At 33.8% G+C, this 22,549-nt stretch overlaps 3 protein-coding genes across 3 annotated transcripts; 1 reads left to right on the top strand and 2 right to left on the bottom strand.

The window, feature by feature from the left end:
- Positions 1–2,449: 2,449 nt before the first annotated feature.
- Positions 2,450–5,087, top strand: LOC109188863 (protein FAR1-RELATED SEQUENCE 5-like). The gene is made up of 5 exons (XM_019339497.1): positions 2,450–2,522; positions 2,962–3,039; positions 3,241–3,356; positions 3,413–4,311; positions 4,814–5,087. Exons 1-5 carry the CDS (start codon positions 2,450–2,452, stop codon positions 5,085–5,087), a joined length of 1,440 nt encoding a protein of 479 aa, XP_019195042.1.
- Positions 5,088–6,783: 1,696 nt separating this feature from the next.
- Positions 6,784–9,468, bottom strand: LOC109188862. Its single transcript, XM_019339496.1, has 7 exons — positions 8,841–9,468; positions 8,403–8,600; positions 8,123–8,297; positions 7,894–8,022; positions 7,292–7,435; positions 6,994–7,203; positions 6,784–6,900 (listed from the first exon to the last, which is right to left on the bottom strand). The coding sequence occupies exons 1-7, from the start codon at positions 9,299–9,301 to the stop codon at positions 6,784–6,786; spliced, it is 1,434 nt and encodes a 477-aa protein (XP_019195041.1). The 5' UTR covers positions 9,302–9,468.
- Positions 9,469–18,537: 9,069 nt separating this feature from the next.
- LOC109188861 (AAA-ATPase ASD, mitochondrial-like) lies at positions 18,538–20,986 on the bottom strand. Its single transcript, XM_019339495.1, has 2 exons — positions 20,331–20,986; positions 18,538–19,413 (listed from the first exon to the last, which is right to left on the bottom strand). The coding sequence occupies exons 1-2, from the start codon at positions 20,955–20,957 to the stop codon at positions 18,538–18,540; spliced, it is 1,503 nt and encodes a 500-aa protein (XP_019195040.1). The 5' UTR covers positions 20,958–20,986.
- Positions 20,987–22,549: the final 1,563 nt, after the last annotated feature.

Genomic DNA, 22,549 nt, shown 5'->3' with positions numbered 1-22,549 from the left:
TAATTTTCTCAAAGTGGTCCTATGACTTTCTGATTTTTGAAATTTTAAGTCAAAATGGTCATCCGTTAGCTTTGGCGTTAAGTTGGTGTTGAAATGAAGGGTAAATTAGAAATTTAGGTTTTACACTCCAATTTAAAGTAATCTGTGATTTTTTTTTCAGCAGTCTGCGCCACATATTTCTTCAAATTATGTTTTTGCTCTCCTAAATCTACAATCAAAATGTGGATAATCAACTAGATGGCCAAAAAAGTTCATCTTCAACTTCATCCACAAACTTCGCAATAAGTTAAAGATTTCTGGCCTTCTAGTTGATTATCTCACATTTTGATTGCAGATTTAGGATAGCAAAAACCTAATTTGAAGAAATATGTGTGCAGATTGCTAAAATGGAAGGGTTCAGGTGCGGGTATAGCTTCCGGTGCGGTTGACGCACCTTAAGTACACAAACCACGCACCTTAAGCACAGAAACAAAGCACTTTAAGAACACAAACCAACCGTACCTAAAGTTTTAGGCCGACACACCTTAAGTACACAAACCACGCACCTTAAGTACACAAAACACGCACCTTAAGAACACAAATCACACACTTATTTGAAATGGCGCACCTTAATTAAGTTTCAATAACTCATGCACCTTAAGCATACAAATCACACACCTTAAGAAGGAAAACCACACACCTTAAACTTTTGGTTGACGCACCTTAAGTTTCAACAACTACTCACCTTAAACACACAAACCACGCACCTTAAGCACAAAACCCAGGCATCTTAAAAAGAAAAATCATGCACCTTAAATTTTACCTAGATGCAAAAATTATCAAATTGTCACCGTATTTTTTTTTAATTTTGTTAATACTGGACGTTGATTTAAGCAAGATCAATGATTTAGATTTAACCGCATGGGACACACCCAACCGCACAGGAACTGATTTTTATAAATATAAATATAAATATATATATATATATATATATATATATATATATATATATATATTATATATATATATATATATATATATATATATATATATATATATATAAAACACCTACTATATGATCTTAAAAATGAAGGCACAACAATGTGCTCTGGAAGGCATAATAATATGCACTGGAACTTTGAATGCAAAAATGTGTATTGTAAGGCAGAAAAATATGAAACAATTATTGAAAAGAATAAATTTAATACACGATCTTCAACACAAATCATAAACGATCACAATATTCAAACAAAGTTACTAATTAGTGATTCATTCAAGATCAAATGCTTTTTTAAATAAATAAATAAATAAATAAATAAATAAATAAATAAATAAATAAATAAATATATATATATATATATATATATATATATTATATATATATATATAACACATACTATATGATCTTAAAACTGAAGGCACAAAAATGTGCTATGAAAGGCTCAACAATGTGCTCAAATTCACGGAAGACAAAAAAGTTAATTTATTTACCTAAAGCAATGTGCACTAGAAGGCATATCATTGTGTGTTTGGATGGCATAACAATGTGCTCTGCAAGAAGGGAAAAAATGGTTTGAAAGACAAAAAAAAAAAAAAGAATTAACTTACTTACACAAAATTACCATAATATCCCTGCTCTTTTTTTTTTTTTTTAAATTACTACATTCTTACTGTTGATCTAGACTGAATCAATAGATGAATTAAACCATATTTTTGACCTAAGGTTCTCTTTCACATGATTCGTTATATATATAGACACACTTATCGATATATCGTTATATACACACTTATCGTATCGAGAAAAAAAAAAATTGAATAGAAAGATTTAAAACATAAAAGATCTTTGTGAGGTTAAAGTCAGCTTTATTAGCTAAGGGCAAACGTATGGTGTTCCTAGCGTGTTCCCTTGGCCGTATTTTGTTGGGAGACTTCCACTTGTAATATTGGACCTTATTTGTTCATGTTTCTATTGCATAGGAATTAATTGACTGAATTTCTTTTCAACGAAATTTATTAGCTAAAACAATATTTCTGTTATTAGTTGAGAGTTGGAACTGAAATGGTGTCATCAGATCAGCACTGACATGACATATTGACATTTGTTCGTTAAGGATTATGTTGCCAAGTTAGTTGGTCAAGATTTGGGTAGGTTTTCCTGCTCTTCAATTTTCTAAAAATAGTCTTGCCCCTCCAAATACCACAACGACACTTCACGCAAATTATGCCGTGCAACCGAATGCACCTAGCAAGGTGCATATGGTTGCAAAACGGCGCCGTTTTACTAAAAAAACGACACGGCGCGCACAAAATAAAAAAAAAAAAAAATGGATGGCCGTTAGCGGCGTTATTCATATCATATTGGTAGTTTTGCGATTTTTTGGTAGTTTGGCGTTTTGATTGCAGTATACGTAAAATCGCAATCGCAATAGCGATCGCAGTCGTTTTCCTGATTTATTGTATGGATCTCATGATGGATGATGCAGTAGACCAGAGAGACGAGGCATTAGATCAGAGAGATGAAGCAGGCGATGAATTGCATACCGGTTCCAGGTTATTTTGCAGTTTGATTTTTATGGATTTGTGGTCGTTTGCAATTTTTGCAGTGTGATATATGTGTAGGTGTTTATATTTAGTGTGATGTTTATTGTGTATGTGATGTTTATGTGATTCTAGTCTGAGATCATTCGTAACTCTTGGTGTTTATGTGTTTATGGTTTCTGAATGAACGAAATATATATCCATAATCTTTGAACTATAAATCCAGAATTGTGAGTTATATATCCAGAATTATAGTAGTATATATCAAGGATTTTGTGAATGGATACTCTGTTCTGGATTGTATATCCATAATTATTGAACTTTTATGTCCAGAAACTGTGAGCTTTATATCCAGAATTCTATCACTATACATCCAGAATTATAATACTATACATCCACAAATTTCTAAACTGATACTCTGTTCTGGCTTTTAACACTATGCAGTCAGTGAAGATGTTGTTGTTGATTCACCAAGTTCAGATCCAATAGAGTTAGACATTGATGGTTCTTCTTCTAATCCAGGTCTATATGTAGTTTTATATGATCATAATTCACAGTGTTCAGCATTGTTATATGTTCATTCTTTTTCCATGGAAAATGTTATTCCTTTTGTAGAGCATGGCTGGATTTATTCGGCATTCCCCGCACCCCTCTACATAGGAATTATATTTTCAATGGAACGTGTATTATTTAGTATACTTGAGTTATATATTGCATTTGCAGTTGATGAAGATTTGGTTGGTGTTGTTGTAAGTAACGGGGTTGAAGCGTATGAGTTGTATAACAATTATGCATATAGAGTTGGTTTTAGTGTGAGGAAGGGTAATCAACGGTGCAAGGTATATAGCAAACAGTCCAAATGAAGATGTTTATGTGTTCTAAAGCTGGTTTTAAGGTTAAGGCAAATGCTGGTGTTAGGGCATATTCAAAAATTGACACAAGGTCAGGGTGTGGTGCATGTGTTCAGTTTGACGTCGGTGAGGATGGGTTGTGGACGGTTACAAAACATGTAAAAGTGCACAATCACGAGTTATGTGCTGTAGACAAGAGTCATCTTCTGCGTTCACATAGAAATGTTGGTGATAATCAACTGTTATATTTAAAAGATTTGAAGAAGAGTGGTGTTGCAATGGCAGATGGTATTAGGTTCTTGAAACATCAAGCAGGGGGGTCTCCATTAGTTGGCTTCACTAATCGAGATGCTTATAATTCAATTGCTTCTGATACATCAAAGCGTTTGGATGGAACCGGTTCGAACTCATTAATTGAAATATTTAGGAAGAGGCAGTCGACTGAGTCTGATTTTTTCTTTGATTTTGAAGTTGATTGTGATTCAAGACTATGCAGTTTTTTTTTGGAGGATGGTCGGATGAGACAAGACTATGAGTTGTTTGGGGATTTATTAGTGCACGATACAACTTATCGCACTAATAAATATGATATGATTTGTGGCCCTTTTGTAGGGATGAACCACCATTGCATGAATGTAATGTTTGGATGTGGTTTTCTGATGAATGAGAGGATAGAATCATTTGTGTGGCTGTTTAGAGCATTTTTAAGGTCTATGAATGAGAAATGTCCACAGACTATCATGACAGATCAATGTGCATCCATGGCTGCTGCTATTTGTCAGGTGTTTCCAACATCACGTCACCGTCTTTGCATATGGCATATTGGCGAGAATTCGAAGAAGCATATCAAGGCGTTAAGGAATAACAAGGATTTCTTAGATATGTTTAACTGTGTGTTGAAATACACAGAGACTGAAGCTGAGTTTGAATTTTATTGGACAAGGTATGTCCACTACTTTTTTTTTTTCCTTTTTCGATTCCAGTAATTGAATTATGGATGTTTAGTATTAGAATTATGGTCATATAGTATTGGAATTATGAATATATAGTATTAGAATTATGTGAACATGTTGTAGTATAGAATGGAACTTCTTGATTTTTCCTGAGTTACATGCATTTAATTTATGGATTTATAGTTTTGGAATTGTGAATATACAGTGTTAGAATTATGGACATATATTATTAGTTGTCTGAACATGTATTAGTGAAGCAGTGAGCTTCCTGTTTGTCTCTAAATTATATGCATGCAATTTATGGATTTATAGTATTGGAATTGTGGATATATAATATTACAATTATGGATATATAGTATTAGTTGTCTGAACATGTAGTAGTGAAGCAGTGAGCTTTCTGTTTGTATTATATGCATTCAATTTGTGGTTTTATTATATTGGAACTGTGGATATATAGCATTAGAGTTCTGAACATATATCTTATCATTTCAGGTTGGTGACTGACTACAAGTGCCACAAGAATAGTTGGATACAAAAGCTGTATGACTGTAGGGAGAAGTGGTGTCCAGCATTCAATAAGGACTATTTTTCAGGGGGCATTTTATCATCGCAAAGGAGTGAAACTACTAACCATTCGATTTCAAGAAGGTTGTCCAAGACTGCAGGTCTATGTGATTTTTATTCATCGTTTGTTAGTGTAACTTCTGAATGGAGGAGCAAAGAGAATGGTGAAGACTTTCGTTGTACTCAAGGGTACCCAACATGATGATGGAGCACGTGAAACTTCTGTTACACGCTAGAGAGGTATATACGATTGAGATATATTTTTTGTTTGAGGAACAATTCATGAAAGGCAATGCCTGTCATCAAGAAATGGTGTTGAATGAAGGTTGTCAGTTCAAGTATCACGTATGGCGTCCAGATATAGATATTATAAGGCATGAAGTCAGTTTTAAGTTGTCAACCTTAGACATTTCGTGTAGTTGCAAGTTGATTTCGGAGTTAGGAATTTTATGCTGCCATTGTTTACGCATTCTTCATATACACTGTGTTTCAAGTATTCCTAACAAATATATCATGAAAAGGTGGACTAAAAAGGTTGCTGATGGTAGGGATGTGAATACTGGTTCAATGTTTTGTAGAGCTGGTGTCCCTCCTTCAATTTGGGTTGTGGAGATTTGCAGAAAGTTTCAAAGATTGATTTCATCTAGTCAAGATAACAGTGTAACTAGGCAGTTCTGTGATGAAGCAGTTGAGGAAGCAAAGAAAAAGGTTGAAGCTGAGATTAGCTATGTGCAAATTGAAGAGTGCGGTGTTTCATCTTCAAGTGGTGTCATTCAAAATCCTTCAAACCGGAGATCAAAAGGTGAGCGTAACGTAAGGAGGAGTAGTGTTATTGAAAAGAAGTACAGTGCTGCAAGGGGAGGAGGAGTGCTGCAAATAAAGTTGCTTCGAGTACAAAAGGTGCTGTTCAGTCGTTGGTTTTGGAAAGTCTATCTGAGATTGCCGGGGATGGGTACCTTGTACATCCAAGTTTTGGGAGTTCGGAGTTTTGTCAGTATAGTAATGATGTAGATGATAATGCAGTTGTAGATTGAGAGTGGGGTTAATACCAGTTGGTAGCTAGCTGTTTTGAGGATATCAATTTACAAGTTGTTTGATCTGTGTATTCAAAATTTTAGTACTTGTTGATTTGCAGGTTTGAAGCTATATATCCATAATATTAAAGCTACATATCCATAATACTAAAGCTATATATCCATAATATTAGAGCTATACATACATATTCTGAGAACTATATGACCATAAAATATTGGAATTGTGTGTCAAATTAGTAAAAGTGTTCATAATGTTATATCATTATATCCACAATATTAAAGCTATATATCAATATGTAAACTGGTGAACTTGATGTTTACACTTATGTAAAATGTAAGTTCACAGCTGAACGAATATTCATAACTTTATATCAATATGTCCACAATCTTAAACCTATATGTCCATAATTCTGAGAACTATATGACCACAAAATATTGGAATTGTGTGTCAAATTAGTAAAAGTGTTCATAATGTTATATCATTATATCCACAATATTGAAGCTATATATCAATATGTAAACTGGTGAACTTGATCACTTATGTAAAATGTAAGTTCACAGTTGAACGAATATTCACAACTTTATATCAATATGTCCACAATCTTAAACCTATATGTCCATAATTCTTGAAATATGAATATATGAATATTTGAACGGTATGTTTATACTTATGTAAGATGTTCATAATTTTATATCCATACATCCACAATCTTAAACCTACATGTCCATAATATGAGAACTATATATTCAGTGAATTTCATAGATCGAATTTCAAAAATTGTGATAGAGTTGTTACAAAACAACCATAAGAACAGAAAATATTAAAATATTCATCCACAAAAACATTCATTGATCTTTCCAGTTTTACTTCTTCTTGTCTTCAATCTTTGCAGCTTTCTTGACCTCGCCTTTGACGCTGTTCAGCTTTGACATGATGATACAAGCAGCATACTTTGCCCTCAACTCAAGAATGAAGCTAGCCTGTAAAATAAGAAAAATAAATAACTAGTTCATTGTAATTTTTTCATCACTTTTTGATGTAGTTGGAATGTAATATATTTATGTTACTCTTACATTCGTGCGCATATGTTTCTTGAACCCAGGATCCCAGTTCTCGAGAGCTCCACCCATGTAACTCTCCATATGCCGCATTACATATATGCCACAGTCGGTGACATTCTCTGCATTTTTCCAGTGCATGGCAAGGAACTCTACTGGCATGCTGTTCAGTTTGTGAGTCAAGGTGGATTGTCCTGCTTCCAGGTACGCCTTGAATGCTTCAATCTGGTAAAAAATTAGCTCAATGTTCATAATGTTTTAAATTCAATATATAGGTGACAATAAGGAGATTTTTTAATATAATATAAGCTACCAGTTTGTATGGACAGTCTCCATATTTATCAAGCTCTGAAACACCAGCAGGCAATTCCTTGTTGTCTATCACCTGAACCTTGGATTCCTTGACATTTATGCACACAACAAAGTAGTGTGCATGGCGATGCACTGGGAAAAATATCTAATTCCAAAACAAAAGGTTATTATTTGAAACAACTACATACCCAGGTACTGTTAACTGCATGGGTATACATTCATATTTGACAGAGTACTATATATCCATAATTATAAAACTATATATCCACAAAATTCAGAAATTTATAAAGATCTTAATAAGCCGAGTATATTCCAAGCTTCAAGCATATAAATCCACAAATTAATAACTATACATCCAAAAACTACATTACCATATATCCAGAATTCTTAACAGCCTGTTCACAGAGTAATACATTCATATATTAACAGAGTACTACATATCCATAATCACATAACTATATATCCACAATTTTAAGACTATATATCCACAAATTCAGAACTTTATAAAGGATCTTATTAAACTTTGTATATTCCAAGCTTCATGCATATATATCAATAATAAAATCTTAAATTATTAAATTAAGTGTGTGTAATAGATCTTACAAGGTCTGCATCACTGATTTCCAGGTTTCCAAAACTTGATATTTCATAATTCAATCTATCATTGAAATTTTCCATCCTTTTCTCAGCTGGGAGACTTTTCATCCAATCATCAGATGGATCAAGCTGCAGCTGTTTTTGAATACACAGAAATGCAAAAAATGAGTATTCAAAAGGCTTAGAGTACTAGATTTTTAAAAATGCGCATTTGCATGTCAAAAATAACTCTTACATGTGGCAGTGTGGTGAAGAATACGCGTTTTGGTATCCCAACAGCACGTTCTGTGTTCTTCAAAGTTAGCCGCAAAGACCAAACATTCAAGAAGTCTATATCCAACTCACCATTGCTCAAAGTTGAGAAGTGACGCCTTGTTAGGTAGTAGTCACCATAGCTGAACAGCAACTCACTACAGCACCAAAATAACAATAATAATAATAACACCAATAGTTATAATAATATGAACTATCTAAGTAATTTAAAGGTTATTATAAATATATGTGTTCAAACATACTCTTCTGGGTGTTCGGTAGACACACTCAAGAATGCATAGTTTGAAATGATTTTTTCCCGTGGAGTTGTAGTGCGTATAAAACCTGCATTCTGTGTCCAGTATGGTGACCTCAAACAAAGAGGTTTGTTCCTGAATCGTCGCTGGGGTCTCATCCTAACAGTCACGTCATCAACATCAGACTCACTTTCTTGCATGGCACTGTTGTTTATATATCCACAGCATTAGAACTTTATATCCATAATATTAAACATATATGTACATAATCATAGAACTATATATTCACAGATTTAAAATGTTCATAATTTTATATCTATATATCCACAATTTTAAAGCTATATGTCCACAGTTGTAAAAATGTTCATAAGTTTATATTCATAATTTTAGCACTATAAATTCATAACGTTAAAGCCAAATGCAAATAACAAACTGTAAATTTACCAATCAAAGTCATCAACATCAGCATCAGTAGCAGCGGCATGACGAACATATCTCTGAAATGGGACCCTAACAAGTGGAGGAGTTACTTGTGCTTCCAAGGTCGTTGACAGTCCTGCATCCTCTCCAATTTGTTGAACCAAAGCATCCAATGGTAGGTCCTCTTCAACTACTTGCTCTGTGTGTTGCTCACATGGCTGCGGTTGCGATTCATTGCAGTGTATTCCCAAATCAAATGATGGAGCTTCAAATTCCATGGTTCTTGTTGTCTTCTGAAATGCTTCCACCAATGAATCCACTGCAGCGGTGAAAGTTTCACTCCCAAAGAATATGTCATCCAACTGAGATTCAGTTGGAATGGAAGTTGATTCAATTGCGCTTGCAGCACCTAGCATGTTTGATATCCCTGAGAACGCTTTCTTCATGACTTCAATAGGTGCGCCCTGCTTTCCAATTTCAGACATAGCTTCACCAAACTCCAGGACATCTGATGCTAGCTTTTGGAGCACACGGGTCACCCGATCAACACTTGAGAGTGGCTCACTTGTAGTTGGTGTCGGTGTTGCAGTAGCAGGAGTAGAAGAAGTAGTAGCAGCAGCAGTAAATGCAGGTTGTGGTAGTGAGGTTGTAGCAGCAGCAGTGCCTGCAGGTTGTTGCAGTGAGGTGGTAGCATCAGTCCTTGGCTTCTTAACTCTAGGGATAACCCTTCCCTTTCCAAACCCACCAGCCCTTTTTTCAGCCTTGACTCTCTTTCTTACAAGCGTGGTTGTCCAAGCAAGTATGCTAGGGTATGTCCTGTTGATCTTCATTCCTTTGAATTCTACTCGATCAAAGTAGAACAGCTACAAATTACAGAAGATTATGTTAAAGATGAATTTAGAACAATTTATCCATGTATTCTTAATTGCATGGTCACAGTGTAATGCATAACTATATGTCCATAATCACATAACTATATATCCATAACTTTAAAACTATATATCCACAAAATTCAGAAATAAAAAATGATATTAATAAAATGAGTATATTCCAAGTTTCATGCATATATGTCCATAAACCCATAAATATACATCCAAAAACACATTAATATATATCCAGAATTATTAGCAGTATGTCCACAGAGTAATACATACATTTATTCACAGAGTACTACACATCCATAATCACATAACTATATATCCACAATTTTAAAATTATATATCCACAAATTAAACTGCATAAAGGACCTCATTAAACTGAGTGTATTCCAAGTGTCATGCATATATATCCATAAACCCATAACTATACATCCAAAAACACATTAATATATATCCAGAATTATTAACAGTATGTCCACAGAGTAATACATTCATATATTCACAGAGTACTATATATCCATAATCACATAACTATATATCCACAATTTTAAAACTATATATCCACAAATTAAACTACATAAAGGATCTTATTAAACTGAGTATATTCCAAGTTTCATGCATATATATCCATAATAAATTGTTAGTTATACACGTACAACTACATAAAATTCATGCAACTAGATTAAAGACAATAAGAACTGACCAATATCAATGTCATTGGCCCCCAAAAGCTTCTCTTTCTATCTTCATTGTAACTATCTATCGAGTCAATGAGAGATTGGTATGTGTAGGCACACCAATTGTACTCTTTAATCATATCAACATCAATCAATGAGTTTAAGATCCTGTACTTGGAGTAGCGTGTTGTGTTTCCTCGAAGCATGGAGGAAACGACAAAGACTACGAAATCCCTCTTGAACTCATCACCATGATCAGCTCTCCTAACAATCTCATCTGGCATCTGTGTAGTTATTGGCGAGCCTGCTGTAATACCCCACCTCCTTCTCCATGAAGTCAGCAGCAGTTTGTATTCACGGGTTGAGGTGTCTTCCATCTTTGTCCCCTCATTGACCTTCAGAGGCCCTCGCGGGATTCCCAACGTGTATTCGACATCTTCCTCTTCAATGTGGAGACTATCATCCTCTAATACAAAATCACACCTGCAAACATTAAAGTTGTCCAGCAGGTATTGCACCAACTTTGATTCATTGGTGCAGAGTTGGAGATGAAGAAGTCCACCAAATCCAGTTTCTACGACAGCTTGTTTCTGTCGTGGTGAGAGCCTCTGGACAAGATCAAACATCAGCTTTGGCCCCATCCTCGTATTGAAGTAATCTCTCCTGTGTTCTCTAGTTCGTCGGCGCCGTCTCGTTGAAGTCTCTGCAACAGTTGTTTCCTTAGCAGGGCGTGAGCGCTGAGCTGCTTGTGAATTTAGGGCTGCTGCTGGTTGTTCACTAGTTGGATTAGAGCTCTGAGCTGCTTGTGAATCTAGAATTGCTGCTGTCCGGTACTCTGTTCTTCTTCTTTTTGTTTCTCTAAAAGCCTCAGCCAGTGTAGGTTCACGAGCCATTTCTGTAAATAAGAATTATTAAACTATACATCCATATTATCACAACTATTTGTCCACAAACATTTCAGAAACACACTAATTGAAGACAGGAATGATATTTTCATACATGCATAAGTATTAAACTATAAAACCACAAGTATAAAGCTATATATCCACAATATCACAACTATTTGTCCACAAACATTTCAGAAACACAATAATTGAAGAGAGGAATGATATTTTCAGACATGCATAAGTATTAAACTATAAAACCACAATTATAAAGCTATATATCCACAATATCACAACTATTTGTCCACGAACATTTCAGAAACACAATAATTGAAGAGAGGAATGATATTTTCAGACATGCATAAGTATTAAACTATAAAACCACAATTATAAAGCTATATATCCACAATATCACAACTATTTGTCCACAAACATTTCAGAAAACACACTAATTGAAGACAGGAATGATATTTTCACACATGCATAAGTATTAAACTATAAAACCACAATTATAAAGCTATATATCCACAATATCACAACTATTTGTCCACAAACATTTCAGAAAACACACTAATTGAAGACAAGAATGATATTTTCATACATGCATAAGTATTAAACTATAAAACCACAATTATAAAGCTATATATCCACAATATCACAACTATTTGTCCACAAACATTTCAGAAACACAATAATTGAAGAGAGGAATGATATTTTCAGACATGCATAAGTATTAAACTATAAAACCACAATTATAAAGCTATATATCCACAATATCACAATTATTTGTCCACAAACATTTCAGAAACACACTAATTGAAGACAGGAATGATATTTTCGAACATGCATAAGTATTAAACTATAAAACCACAAGTATAAAGCTATATATCCACAATATCACAACTATTTGTCCACAAACATTTCAGAAAACACCAAAAAACAATCAAACAAACAGAAAAAAAACAGAGTATTGATCTGTTTGAGAAAAATGCAAAATCGTGTTGCAAAACCCTAGTCAAAAATAACAAGAATATACAGCGAATATGAATGTTAACAGTCAAAAAACACAAAAATACATTATACCTGATGGAGAATGCGATGATAAAAGGCGACAATGCTAGAATGAAAATGGCGAAAATGGCAACAATGGTGAACAAAACACGCTCCGGCGACAATGAGATGAAGACGACGAAAATCGCGACTCCGAGTAGACAGAGAGAGAGATGAAGACTGCTACAGTGCGAAGGAAGTGTGTAGCTTGTTAGAGACGAAACGTTGGAAATGGCGGAAAAAGGAGTATAGTGGCGTTTTATGGCAATAATAATAATATTTTTTTTTTAAATATCGGGATGAGTGAAACGGTGCCACTAACGGCACCGTTACTTCCCTGGCACTATACGGTGCCGTTTTCAACCGTGTGTACCAAGAACGGTACACACGGTTGCACGGCATAACAATTGCATAATTTGCTTATGGGCTTTCCTTAGCAAGTTAGCATGGGGCCTAATCCTCTTTGCTTTTTTTGCACTGGGCTAGTTTAGTCCTCCCTATTTCTAAACTATTGTCATCAAGTTACCAAATTCTTCGTACAAAATTATTGTCATCAAATGCATTCTTTAAAAATATTTCTCCATAAAGAAAGTACCAAACGCGTACTATTAATACTTTCTCTACCAGCCTCTCTGTGACCTTCCCTCAAAGAGAACCACAAATGTAAAATCTAAGCTCAAGGTGATTGGTTACCAAAAATATTCTTAATTTAAAAAATTGTAATATTTATAGATTGAAAAATTATTTTAAAAAAAGGTATAAAATACGTATAAGGACCCAACCAATCCCACTAGATGGAGTTTTTGCCACAAAAGAAAATCAAGAAATAAAGATATCCTAAAAGAAAGAAGTATGCAATCTTCTCTTCCATTATCGTCTTTCAATCCAGAAAATTTTGTTGGGCGGCTTCAATTCGCCTCTGCAGGTAGCAAGCCAAGAACATAAGGTCTGGGTCTTTTCTTGAGGAGAAGCTTTACACGGTTGAGATAAATTTGGAATTGATGAGGCGAAACATCCGGCAAGCACCGTAGGTTTTGTTCGTGAAGGTTTCGAAGCGGTTGCATAGCGTCCCAGCACTTGGATGAAATGCAGTATTCCTTTTCCTCTTCGCCGACGTACACGATCACGTACCCCTTCGGAACTCCGGCGGCGCCGCCATGCCTGGTGTTCCACCAGTGAAACTTGTTCTTCATGAAATTCTGAATCTTTCTGCCCAATACTGCCATATCTGATCTGATCTGATCTTTAGTCGATGAATATAATTCAAGCAAAAAGTGATTGCACAATGTTTCTTTGCTGAAAGCTATCGAATGCGTTTTGGATACACAGGCAGCGCAGATCAGGCTTTTAAAGATCATCTTTTTGATTCCCAATATTATCAGGACTGAGATTCTCCAACGAATTTCTATTTTGATTTATACAAGGAAAAGGAAAAGGAAATTAAACTACTTTGTTTATTTGTTTGTTATTATTATTATTATTATTATTATTATTATTATTAACAATGGGTTATTTTTAGTTCTCATTTTTTACAAGAGGACCTTAGCTTGTTCTCATTTAAACACACGACCACACACATATAGCTAATTCTTGATTTAGTTTTTTGATAAGAATTTTTTTTATGACGTGTTATAGTAAAATTTGGATGATATATAATACTTAGAATTTAATAAATTTTAATTAAATTACAAATTATAATTAAATTTATATTAGTTTCCTTAATAAATTAAATGGTAGTTGATTTGAAGTGAGTGGACTCACACAAAATTGAGAAAAATCTTGGATGAGAAAAATCTTGGATTTATGGGAATGTAATAAAAAAAATCTTCACTATTCGAAAAAAAAAAGGAGAGAGAGAGAGAGAGGCATGCAATTTTAGAGATTATTGTGATAATGAAAGTTGACGTGGAGATTATTGGAACCCACAAAAAAAGTTAGGAAAAAATCAAAACCACGGAAGATGCTCTAATTGATATTTGATTTAGTTATTAGGGAGAAGGAGATAAAGAAAACAAACCCGTATTTGGCAACCTAGATGCAACCAGGACCGGAGCCCGGAATTCCGTTGAGAAAGGCGAAGAAGTAGGGACGGATTCAGAAATTTTTTTCAGTGAAGGCGAAACGTTAAAACAAAAAAGATTATTTGAAAAAAAATATCTAAGAAATATAGGTATAAATATTGTTGGATATGAACAAAAAATAAAACCCATCGAAACTTTATAAAAATATTCATAACAAAATATGAAACATAATTAATTTGATAAAATAATTTGAATAAAAAACACATTATAAATTATACATCTCATTATTAATATAAAATAATGTTATGTGTGTGTGTGAGAGAAAATGTGTTAATGACAAGAAATGAACCCATGACCTTCATTTTAACCAAACATATGCTTTGCTAACTAATCTAACTCACTTCTTATTAATATTCATCTGTTTTTTATACTAATATTAAAACGTGTACTATATATACATATATACATACAAAGGTTATATATGAGATGGGGGTGGGATCAAACATTTAGTCTATAATCTGAGGGGCAAAATTGTCTTTTGATCCTTTCTAGACTAAATGTTGGATTAAATTTTTTCGCCTAAATTTGACCGTCAATTTGACCGGAGTGATCAAAATTGACAAAAATTACATAGTCAAGGTACTAAATTGACACTTTTAAAAGTCCGGCGTTAAAATTAACAATGCCCCTATAGTCATGTGACCAAAATTGAAATTTTCTCCTTTTTTCTTTTGTGTTTGTTAAGTTCTTAAAAAAATCTTATGTTTCGAATGTACATAATTGTATAACAGAATACACATAGTTTTTATTTTTGAAAAGATAATACATATAATATAACATAATACATAATAGGAAAAATTGCATCTTTAGTCCCTGAGTTATAACCAAGTTCCGAGTGAGTCCCTAAGTTATGGTCGTATCCGAGTTTAGTCCTTCAGTTATGAGCAAAGTGGCAAGTTTGGTCCCTAACTTTAATATTCTGTCTGTAGCTAATGAAAAACTTAAAAACAATTTAATAATACATGGGTAAAATAAAAATTTCAAATGAGTTAATACCCAAAATGGTCCCTCGACTATGTCATAATTACCAATTTGGTCCTCAACTACCATTCTTACCCAATTTAGTCCTCAACTATACAATTCTTACCCAATATAGTCCTCTGTATTAATTTGACTGTTTGTTGACTGTTAAAAGTCAGGATAAAATTATAATTTTACAAGATTTCTCCTTCCTCTCCATTTAGCAGCGCCAAATCATGCAGCAATACACTCCGATCATATTTCGATCGTCAAAAAATCGTTGGAAATCAAATTCATGGGCTATCCGATGCATGGTTTGGCGCTGCTAAATGAGGAGGAAGGAGAAAACTTGTAAAATTACAACTTTATTTTCACTTTTGACAGTCAACAAACAGTCAAATTGACAAAGGACTAAATTGGGTAAAAATTGTATAGTTGAGGACTTAATTGGGTAAGAATGATAGTCGAGGACCAAATTGGTAATTACGACATAGTCGAGGGACTATTTTGGGTATTAACTCATTTCAAATTATAATCTCTTGAAACTCATTGCGCAACCGTCATTCTTTTCTTCTTATACCTACATACATGCAATCGAAGGTTTTTTTTTTTTCTTCTTCAAGTTGCGAAATTCATAAGTAAGTTGTTTCTCTATTTTATATGTTTAAATAAATAATCAATATTCTCCATATTTATGAGCAAGAAAAAAATAACTTGGAAGAGGTGTTTGTTAACTTCATGAAGAATATTGACTACTTTTTTCTTGATAATCAATATCCTCTAAGTTCCTAAGAAATATGATTATATACCAGCAGGTTCCAGTAATCGGTGAAAGCAATAGCTTTCGATTTTTATTTTAATTTATTTTTAATTTACATTTTCACATTTATTTCGACTATCATCTAATGTCGGCTTGACTGCTTGATTGATTACCCATATTAATTCATGTTTTATCATCTAGTTCCTCACTTTTCTGCAGTGAACTCAATGCCATACAATTTCATTATAGTATGTTGATTATTTTCCTTGTTCGTCAACAATTTATACTAAAAAAAATGTAATATTTATTGATTGAAAAATATTTTAAAAAAGTATAATAATACATATAAGAACCCTACTTCTCCCACTAGATGGAGTTTTTGCCACAAAAGAAAATCAAGAAATAAAGATATCCTGAAAAATCAAAAAGAAATATGCATGCAATCTTCTCTTCCATTATCGTCTATTAACCTAGACGTCAGAGACGGATTCAGATTATGAATTGGTTTAAATGGTAAGATGTGTAGTTGATGCTGCAGTAAAAGTGAAAAGGTTGAATACTTTTTGCTTAACGAGAAGCTTTGCACGGTTGAGATGAATTTCGAATTCATGCGGCGAAACATCCGGCAAGCATCGTAGGTTTTGTTCATGAGACTCTCGAAGAAAGTGCATAGCGTCCCAATACTCAGATGAAACGCAGTATTCCTTTTCCTCTTCGCCGACGTAGACGATGACGTGCCCCTTCGGAACTCCGGCGCCGCCGCCATGCCTAGTGTTCCGGTGAAACTTGTTCTTCATGAAATTCCGAATCTTTCTGCCCAATACTGCCATCTGATCTTTTAATTTGTGGATGAATATAATTGAAGCAAAAGTAGTTATTGCGGAATACTTTTTTGCTGAAAGCTATGGAATAATGCGTTTTGGATACATACACAGGCTAGGCAGCGCAGATCAGAGCTAATAATTAAGGCTTTTATAGATGATCATAATCTTTTTGATTCCCAATATTATCAGGACTCATATTCTCCAAGACTCCAAGGAATTACTATTTTTAATTATACAAGGAAAATGAAATTAAACTACGATTTATTATGGGTTAATATTTGATGCACTGCCGATGTATCATGTATATTGTCGGTGAAGGAGAAGATGTCACTTCATTAAAAAATAAAATCAATATTATAACCGAATTCCTTTTTACAAAATATTTTTTAATTACAGCAGCATTGAAGTATAATTTTAATTACATTTTATATTCATTTGACAATATATATTATTATTGTATGAGATATGTTTTTTAGTTTCATTCTTCAATTACACTAGTTTCGTAGTACTAAAGTACTTCATATCATTTTAATTTTAGAGAAAATGGCACTTTTTACCCATGAGTTATATACTTATAGCACTTTTTCCCCCTCAATTATTTAGGTAAGCACATTAGCCCCCTCAATTATTCTAAAAGTGGTGTTTTTTCCCCCCTGATATATTAAATTGACATTTATACCCTTAAAGTAAACATTTTATTTATTTTACTACTCCAACAAATTATTGCGTATACGTAGGGATGACCACGGTTCGATTTGAATTGAACCGGATACTAAAGCAATCGAATTAATAGTTTACGATTATAATTCAGATCTAGAACCCAATATTTAATGCCAATTTATTAAAATTATCTATCAAAAAAATTGAATCTTGAACCGTGAACCGGCGGTTCCGGATCTGATTCGCGATTTTGAATCGTCTTTATTTTAAAATTTTATTTTTTATTTTAAAATAGTCTAAATTCAATAATAAATGTATTTTATTTTTTCAGTTCGGAACATTAACCGTCCGTTCCGGTTCACGATTTTAATAAACTCTAAATATCGAATTTCGATTCTAAATTGTAATTGAAATATTTTTGTTTGGTTGCTATAGTGTTTGTTTAGTTTGAACCAAATTATGGTCATAATTTGTTGGAGAAAAAAAAATAAATTAAATATTTAGTTTAAGGGTAAATATGTCCATTTAACATTTCAGGGGGAAAAACAGCCACTTCAATAATTTAAGGGGAAAAAATGCTATAGGTATATAACTCAGGGGAAAAAGTGTCATTTTCCCTTAATTTTATTACAGTTTCATTTGACGTTATACATGAGCTTTGTTTTTTAGTTTCATTTTTAAAAAATATTAAAGGATATTTTAACTCTATTATAATTTTATTTGACAATCGTATTGGACCATAGTTTACTGCTATTGACTTTTTCCAATTTTATCTTTAGTTTTCAATTTGATCATAAATAGTCACTTTTTTATGAATTTTGTTTCAAATTTGATCCTTTAATTAAATATAATTTAGTACACATTAAATTTGAAGGTACTAATGTTTTCAAATTCTAAAAAGAAATATGAAAAAACTATTTAAAAAAATGAAAAAACATAAAAATGCATTAAACAGGGCCTCTGTGCTTATCACCATTTTCTTTAGCCATGGTGTCACTTTTCTTGGTATCGCCATTAAAATTTTCCTTAACCAAGCTCTCAGCTTTCTTGGTATCTTCTGCTGCTTCTTTCTCTTTGGTTCTCTCTTCTTCCTCAGCTTTCAACCTGGCTTCTTCTTTTGCAGTTTCCAGGGCCTTGATCAATCTCTCCAGGCACGTATCTGCTTTCTCTCGGCCAGATTTGGGCATCAAATTCTCAGCAACATCTGCAGGGGTGATTTTAGTTTCCCCCAGCAATCCTCTGATTTCTGGAAAAAGTTGGTGGGATTCAAGGTCCAGATAGTTTTTGGCCAGAACCTTGAAAGCTTCAAAGCAACAATAGGAGAGCTCAATATGGTTGTCCATCCTCCCTCTCCGAATCAGAGCAGGGTCGAGCTTTTGGATGTAATTGGTGGTGAAAACTATGATTCTTTCTTCTCCAATGGCTGACCAGAGTCCATCGATGACGTTTAGAAGGCCTGATAGAGTCACCTTACTGCTCTTCTCCTTCTCCTTGAGTAATTCCTTCTTGATTGGATCTTTCTTTTCTTTCTCCAACTTCTTCCTCTGGCCTGTTAGGTCAAGAGAGCAATCGATATCTTCGATTACAATGATGGACTTGCAGGAAGTTTCTATCAATAGCTTCCTCAGGTCGCTGTTATCCTTCACCGCTGTGAGCTCAAGATCATACACATCGTATTGCAGAAGATTGGCCATGGCGGCGATCATGCTAGACTTCCCTGTCCCGGGCGGGCCGTGGAGGAGATATCCCCGCTTCCAGGCCTTCCCTATCTTGGCATAATAGTCCTTCAAGTTTGTGAAATTGTGAAGCTCTTCCATGATTTCCTGTTCATCATGAACATTGTTTAGTTGATTGATTTGATTTACATGCTATGTGCTTACTGTTAAAGATATGTGTGGCTTAGATCTTCCGTTATTGTATTTAGTCATAGTCTAGCTCTTGTATAGCTCATGTATAATTGTTATTAGACTACTTGTTATAACTATTAGCTATCTTTTTCCCATTTGCGCTGCTATTTATAAATAACTGCCTATGGTTTCATCAATAAATCACTTGTTCATAATCTTATTGTGGTATAAGAGCCTAAAATTTCCTATGAAAGAGACTATCATTTTTTTTTTAATTCTCCCTTGCTTCCTTCCTACTCAATGACGTCCACCACCCAAGCTACAGCTACTGCTCCGGCACCACTAAAGTCACCCAACTTCAGGCTACTACACACTCCCTTATCAAACTCACACCTACGAATTTCCCGGCGCCGGCAAGTCCACGCTACTCTTGTTGAACTTGATCTCCTGGGATGTTGCCGGCAAAGTTAACCGATTCCGCGTTCGCCGCCAACCAGAGTCAACCAGAGTCATTTCGTTTGGTATCGTCAAGACCAAACTATTGTCACAATTCAACTGGTCATCTCCTCGGCCACAACAGGCCATGATGCATGGCAACGACATCTCACATCTCATTGGCCACAACAGGCCGCGATGCATGACAACGTCGGTATCGTCAAGACCAAACTATTGTCACAATTCAACTGGTCATCTCTTCGGCCACAACAGGCCATGATGCATGGCAACGACATCTCATTGGCCACAACAGGCCTCGATGCATGACAACGTCTCCAGTTACGCTAGTCTAACTCCTGTATGATAGTTATTAGACTAGTTATTATAACTATTAGCTATCTTTTCTCATTTATACAGTTATTTATAACTGCCTATGATTTCATCACTAAATCACTTACCTGCTTCCGGTTTGGTTCCATGGCTAGAGTGTTGAAATTGGAAGGGTGGTTGAAGATGACATGGCTCCACTTGGTGCTCTTCCACCCGACCCAGCTTTCGCTCTTGTTGTTGGTGTAAAGCTTCCGCTTCCTGTCCCTCACAGCTATGGCTTCTCCCTCGTCCAAAACATGTTTGAGGTAAGACCCAGTGATGATGTCTCGGTTCTTCCCGTGAAACTTAAGCTTGAAGAACCGCCGCTTGGCCTCCTTTTGTCGGTTGGGAGTGTAGTGATTGGAGCTCCACCAAACCTTAATCCCTTCAAACACATCGCTCACCTCTTCGTGGTTGTCAATGGTGAGAACCAACGCCTGGGTGCTGTCCTTGACGCCTTTGGCCACCAGGCGCTTGGCATTTTTGGAGGAATTATAGCTTAGGTACCTCTCGATCTCCACGAATAGTTTGCTGCGGCCGGGGAGCTCCTCGTTTTCAAACTCATGGAAGGTGATCTGGATGTATGGGTAGAAAAAGCAGTAAATTTTGTAGGCATGAGTGTAGATAAAGTTATGGTACATGGTCCACATGAACATTAGTGTTGCAAGTGAAGGGCCTAGCTGAGACCAGACATAATTACCCATCATCATCATCATCTTCTTCTTCTGATCTTCTCCTTCAATTCTTGATTCTTGATTTCTGGGTTTAGGTAGTACCGACCAAATCCTTACCCTAATTATTTAATTTCCTCCGAAACTTGGTAGTTAAGTGAATAGAGTGTTAAGTGGGAGTAGGGGTGTGAACGAATCAAACTCATGAATGGAGTCAAATATATTACTATTTGATTCGTATTAGAATTCTATTATTTTGAGAACTATTCGCATTAGATAAATATTCGAATCTCAAATTTTAATCGATTCCGCTACATTATTCAAATATATTTAATTCAATCCGAATATTCAAATTAAATTCAAAATATCTAAACTTAATTTTTTTTTAAAAGTTTTTTAATAAATTAAGATAAAATTTAAATTTAAATAGCATAAAATTTTCTATTAATCTATATATATATATATAATGTAAAATGAAGTTTGCATATCAACGTTTAGCCGAGATGAAAAGAAATATTAATCTCGGTTATATATTTTATAAAATGTAAAGTTACTGAAAATAAATTTTTAAAAAAAAAACTATTATTAATAATTAATTAAGATGTATTAAAAAAGAATAATTTATTGAGAATAAAAATGGCATGGAATTTAGGCCAATTGAAATATGAAATGACTATTAATAATTAACTGAAAATAAAAAATGCTTTCAAACTGACTCAGTATATGAAAATAATATTAATCTCGTTTATATTTCAATAATAATATTCTACATCATCAAGTAAAAGAAAATTAAAAACAAAAAAGAAAATATTTCAATAATAGTATTCTACATCATCAAGTAAAGGAAAATGAAAAATGGGAAAAAATATTTCAATAATAATATTCTACATCATCCATAGTAAAGACATATTTTAAAAAATAGTAAACGTAAATTAAAAATGGAACAAAAATTAAAAATAAAACGAATGGACTGAAAATGAATATGATGTTACTAATTGACTGAAAATAAAAAAGAATAATTGACTGAAAATGAATCTGATATTCTACCATTATATATTTTCCCCGAGTAACCCATCCTGATGGAATGAATTAAGGTGTTTACTCTAAACGATGATGGACAAGATTGTGTTGCCACTACCAATGTCGTCTACAAAGAGGTTTCAATAATGTGTAAATATAATCGATGATATTATATTTTTTTAATGGAAAAATTGATATATATCTAGACAAAAAATATATCTTCCATACAAATGAATTAGGATAACAATTCATGCATTCCTATAACTGAGTTGTTAGAGAACCACCATATTTGTCTAATTTATAAAAATACTAAACAATGATAAATAAAATATTCAAAGTTATAGCACCGCATACGTACACGGTACATCTAGACATTAGCTATTAATTTGAGCAATTATTTGTACAAATTCAAGCAATTATAACATCAAATACATAAACGATCCAAATCATATATTTAATTGCACTATATAATATTTGATATTCTAATTTAAATAATTATATATCGATTCAAATATTCTTAATATATTACAACAAATTCATTCCGTGAATCGCACAAGTGAAAATAATAATTTATTCTTTAAAAATATTTCTCCACAAGAAAGTACCAAAGGCGTTCT

Source organism: Ipomoea nil, unplaced genomic scaffold, assembly GCF_001879475.1.
Source record: "Ipomoea nil cultivar Tokyo-kokei standard unplaced genomic scaffold, Asagao_1.1 scaffold1509, whole genome shotgun sequence".
Classification (NCBI taxonomy): domain Eukaryota; kingdom Viridiplantae; phylum Streptophyta; class Magnoliopsida; order Solanales; family Convolvulaceae; genus Ipomoea; species Ipomoea nil.
The sequence above is the reverse complement of the archived record's forward strand: the minus strand, read 5'-3'. Positions and strand labels throughout refer to the sequence as shown.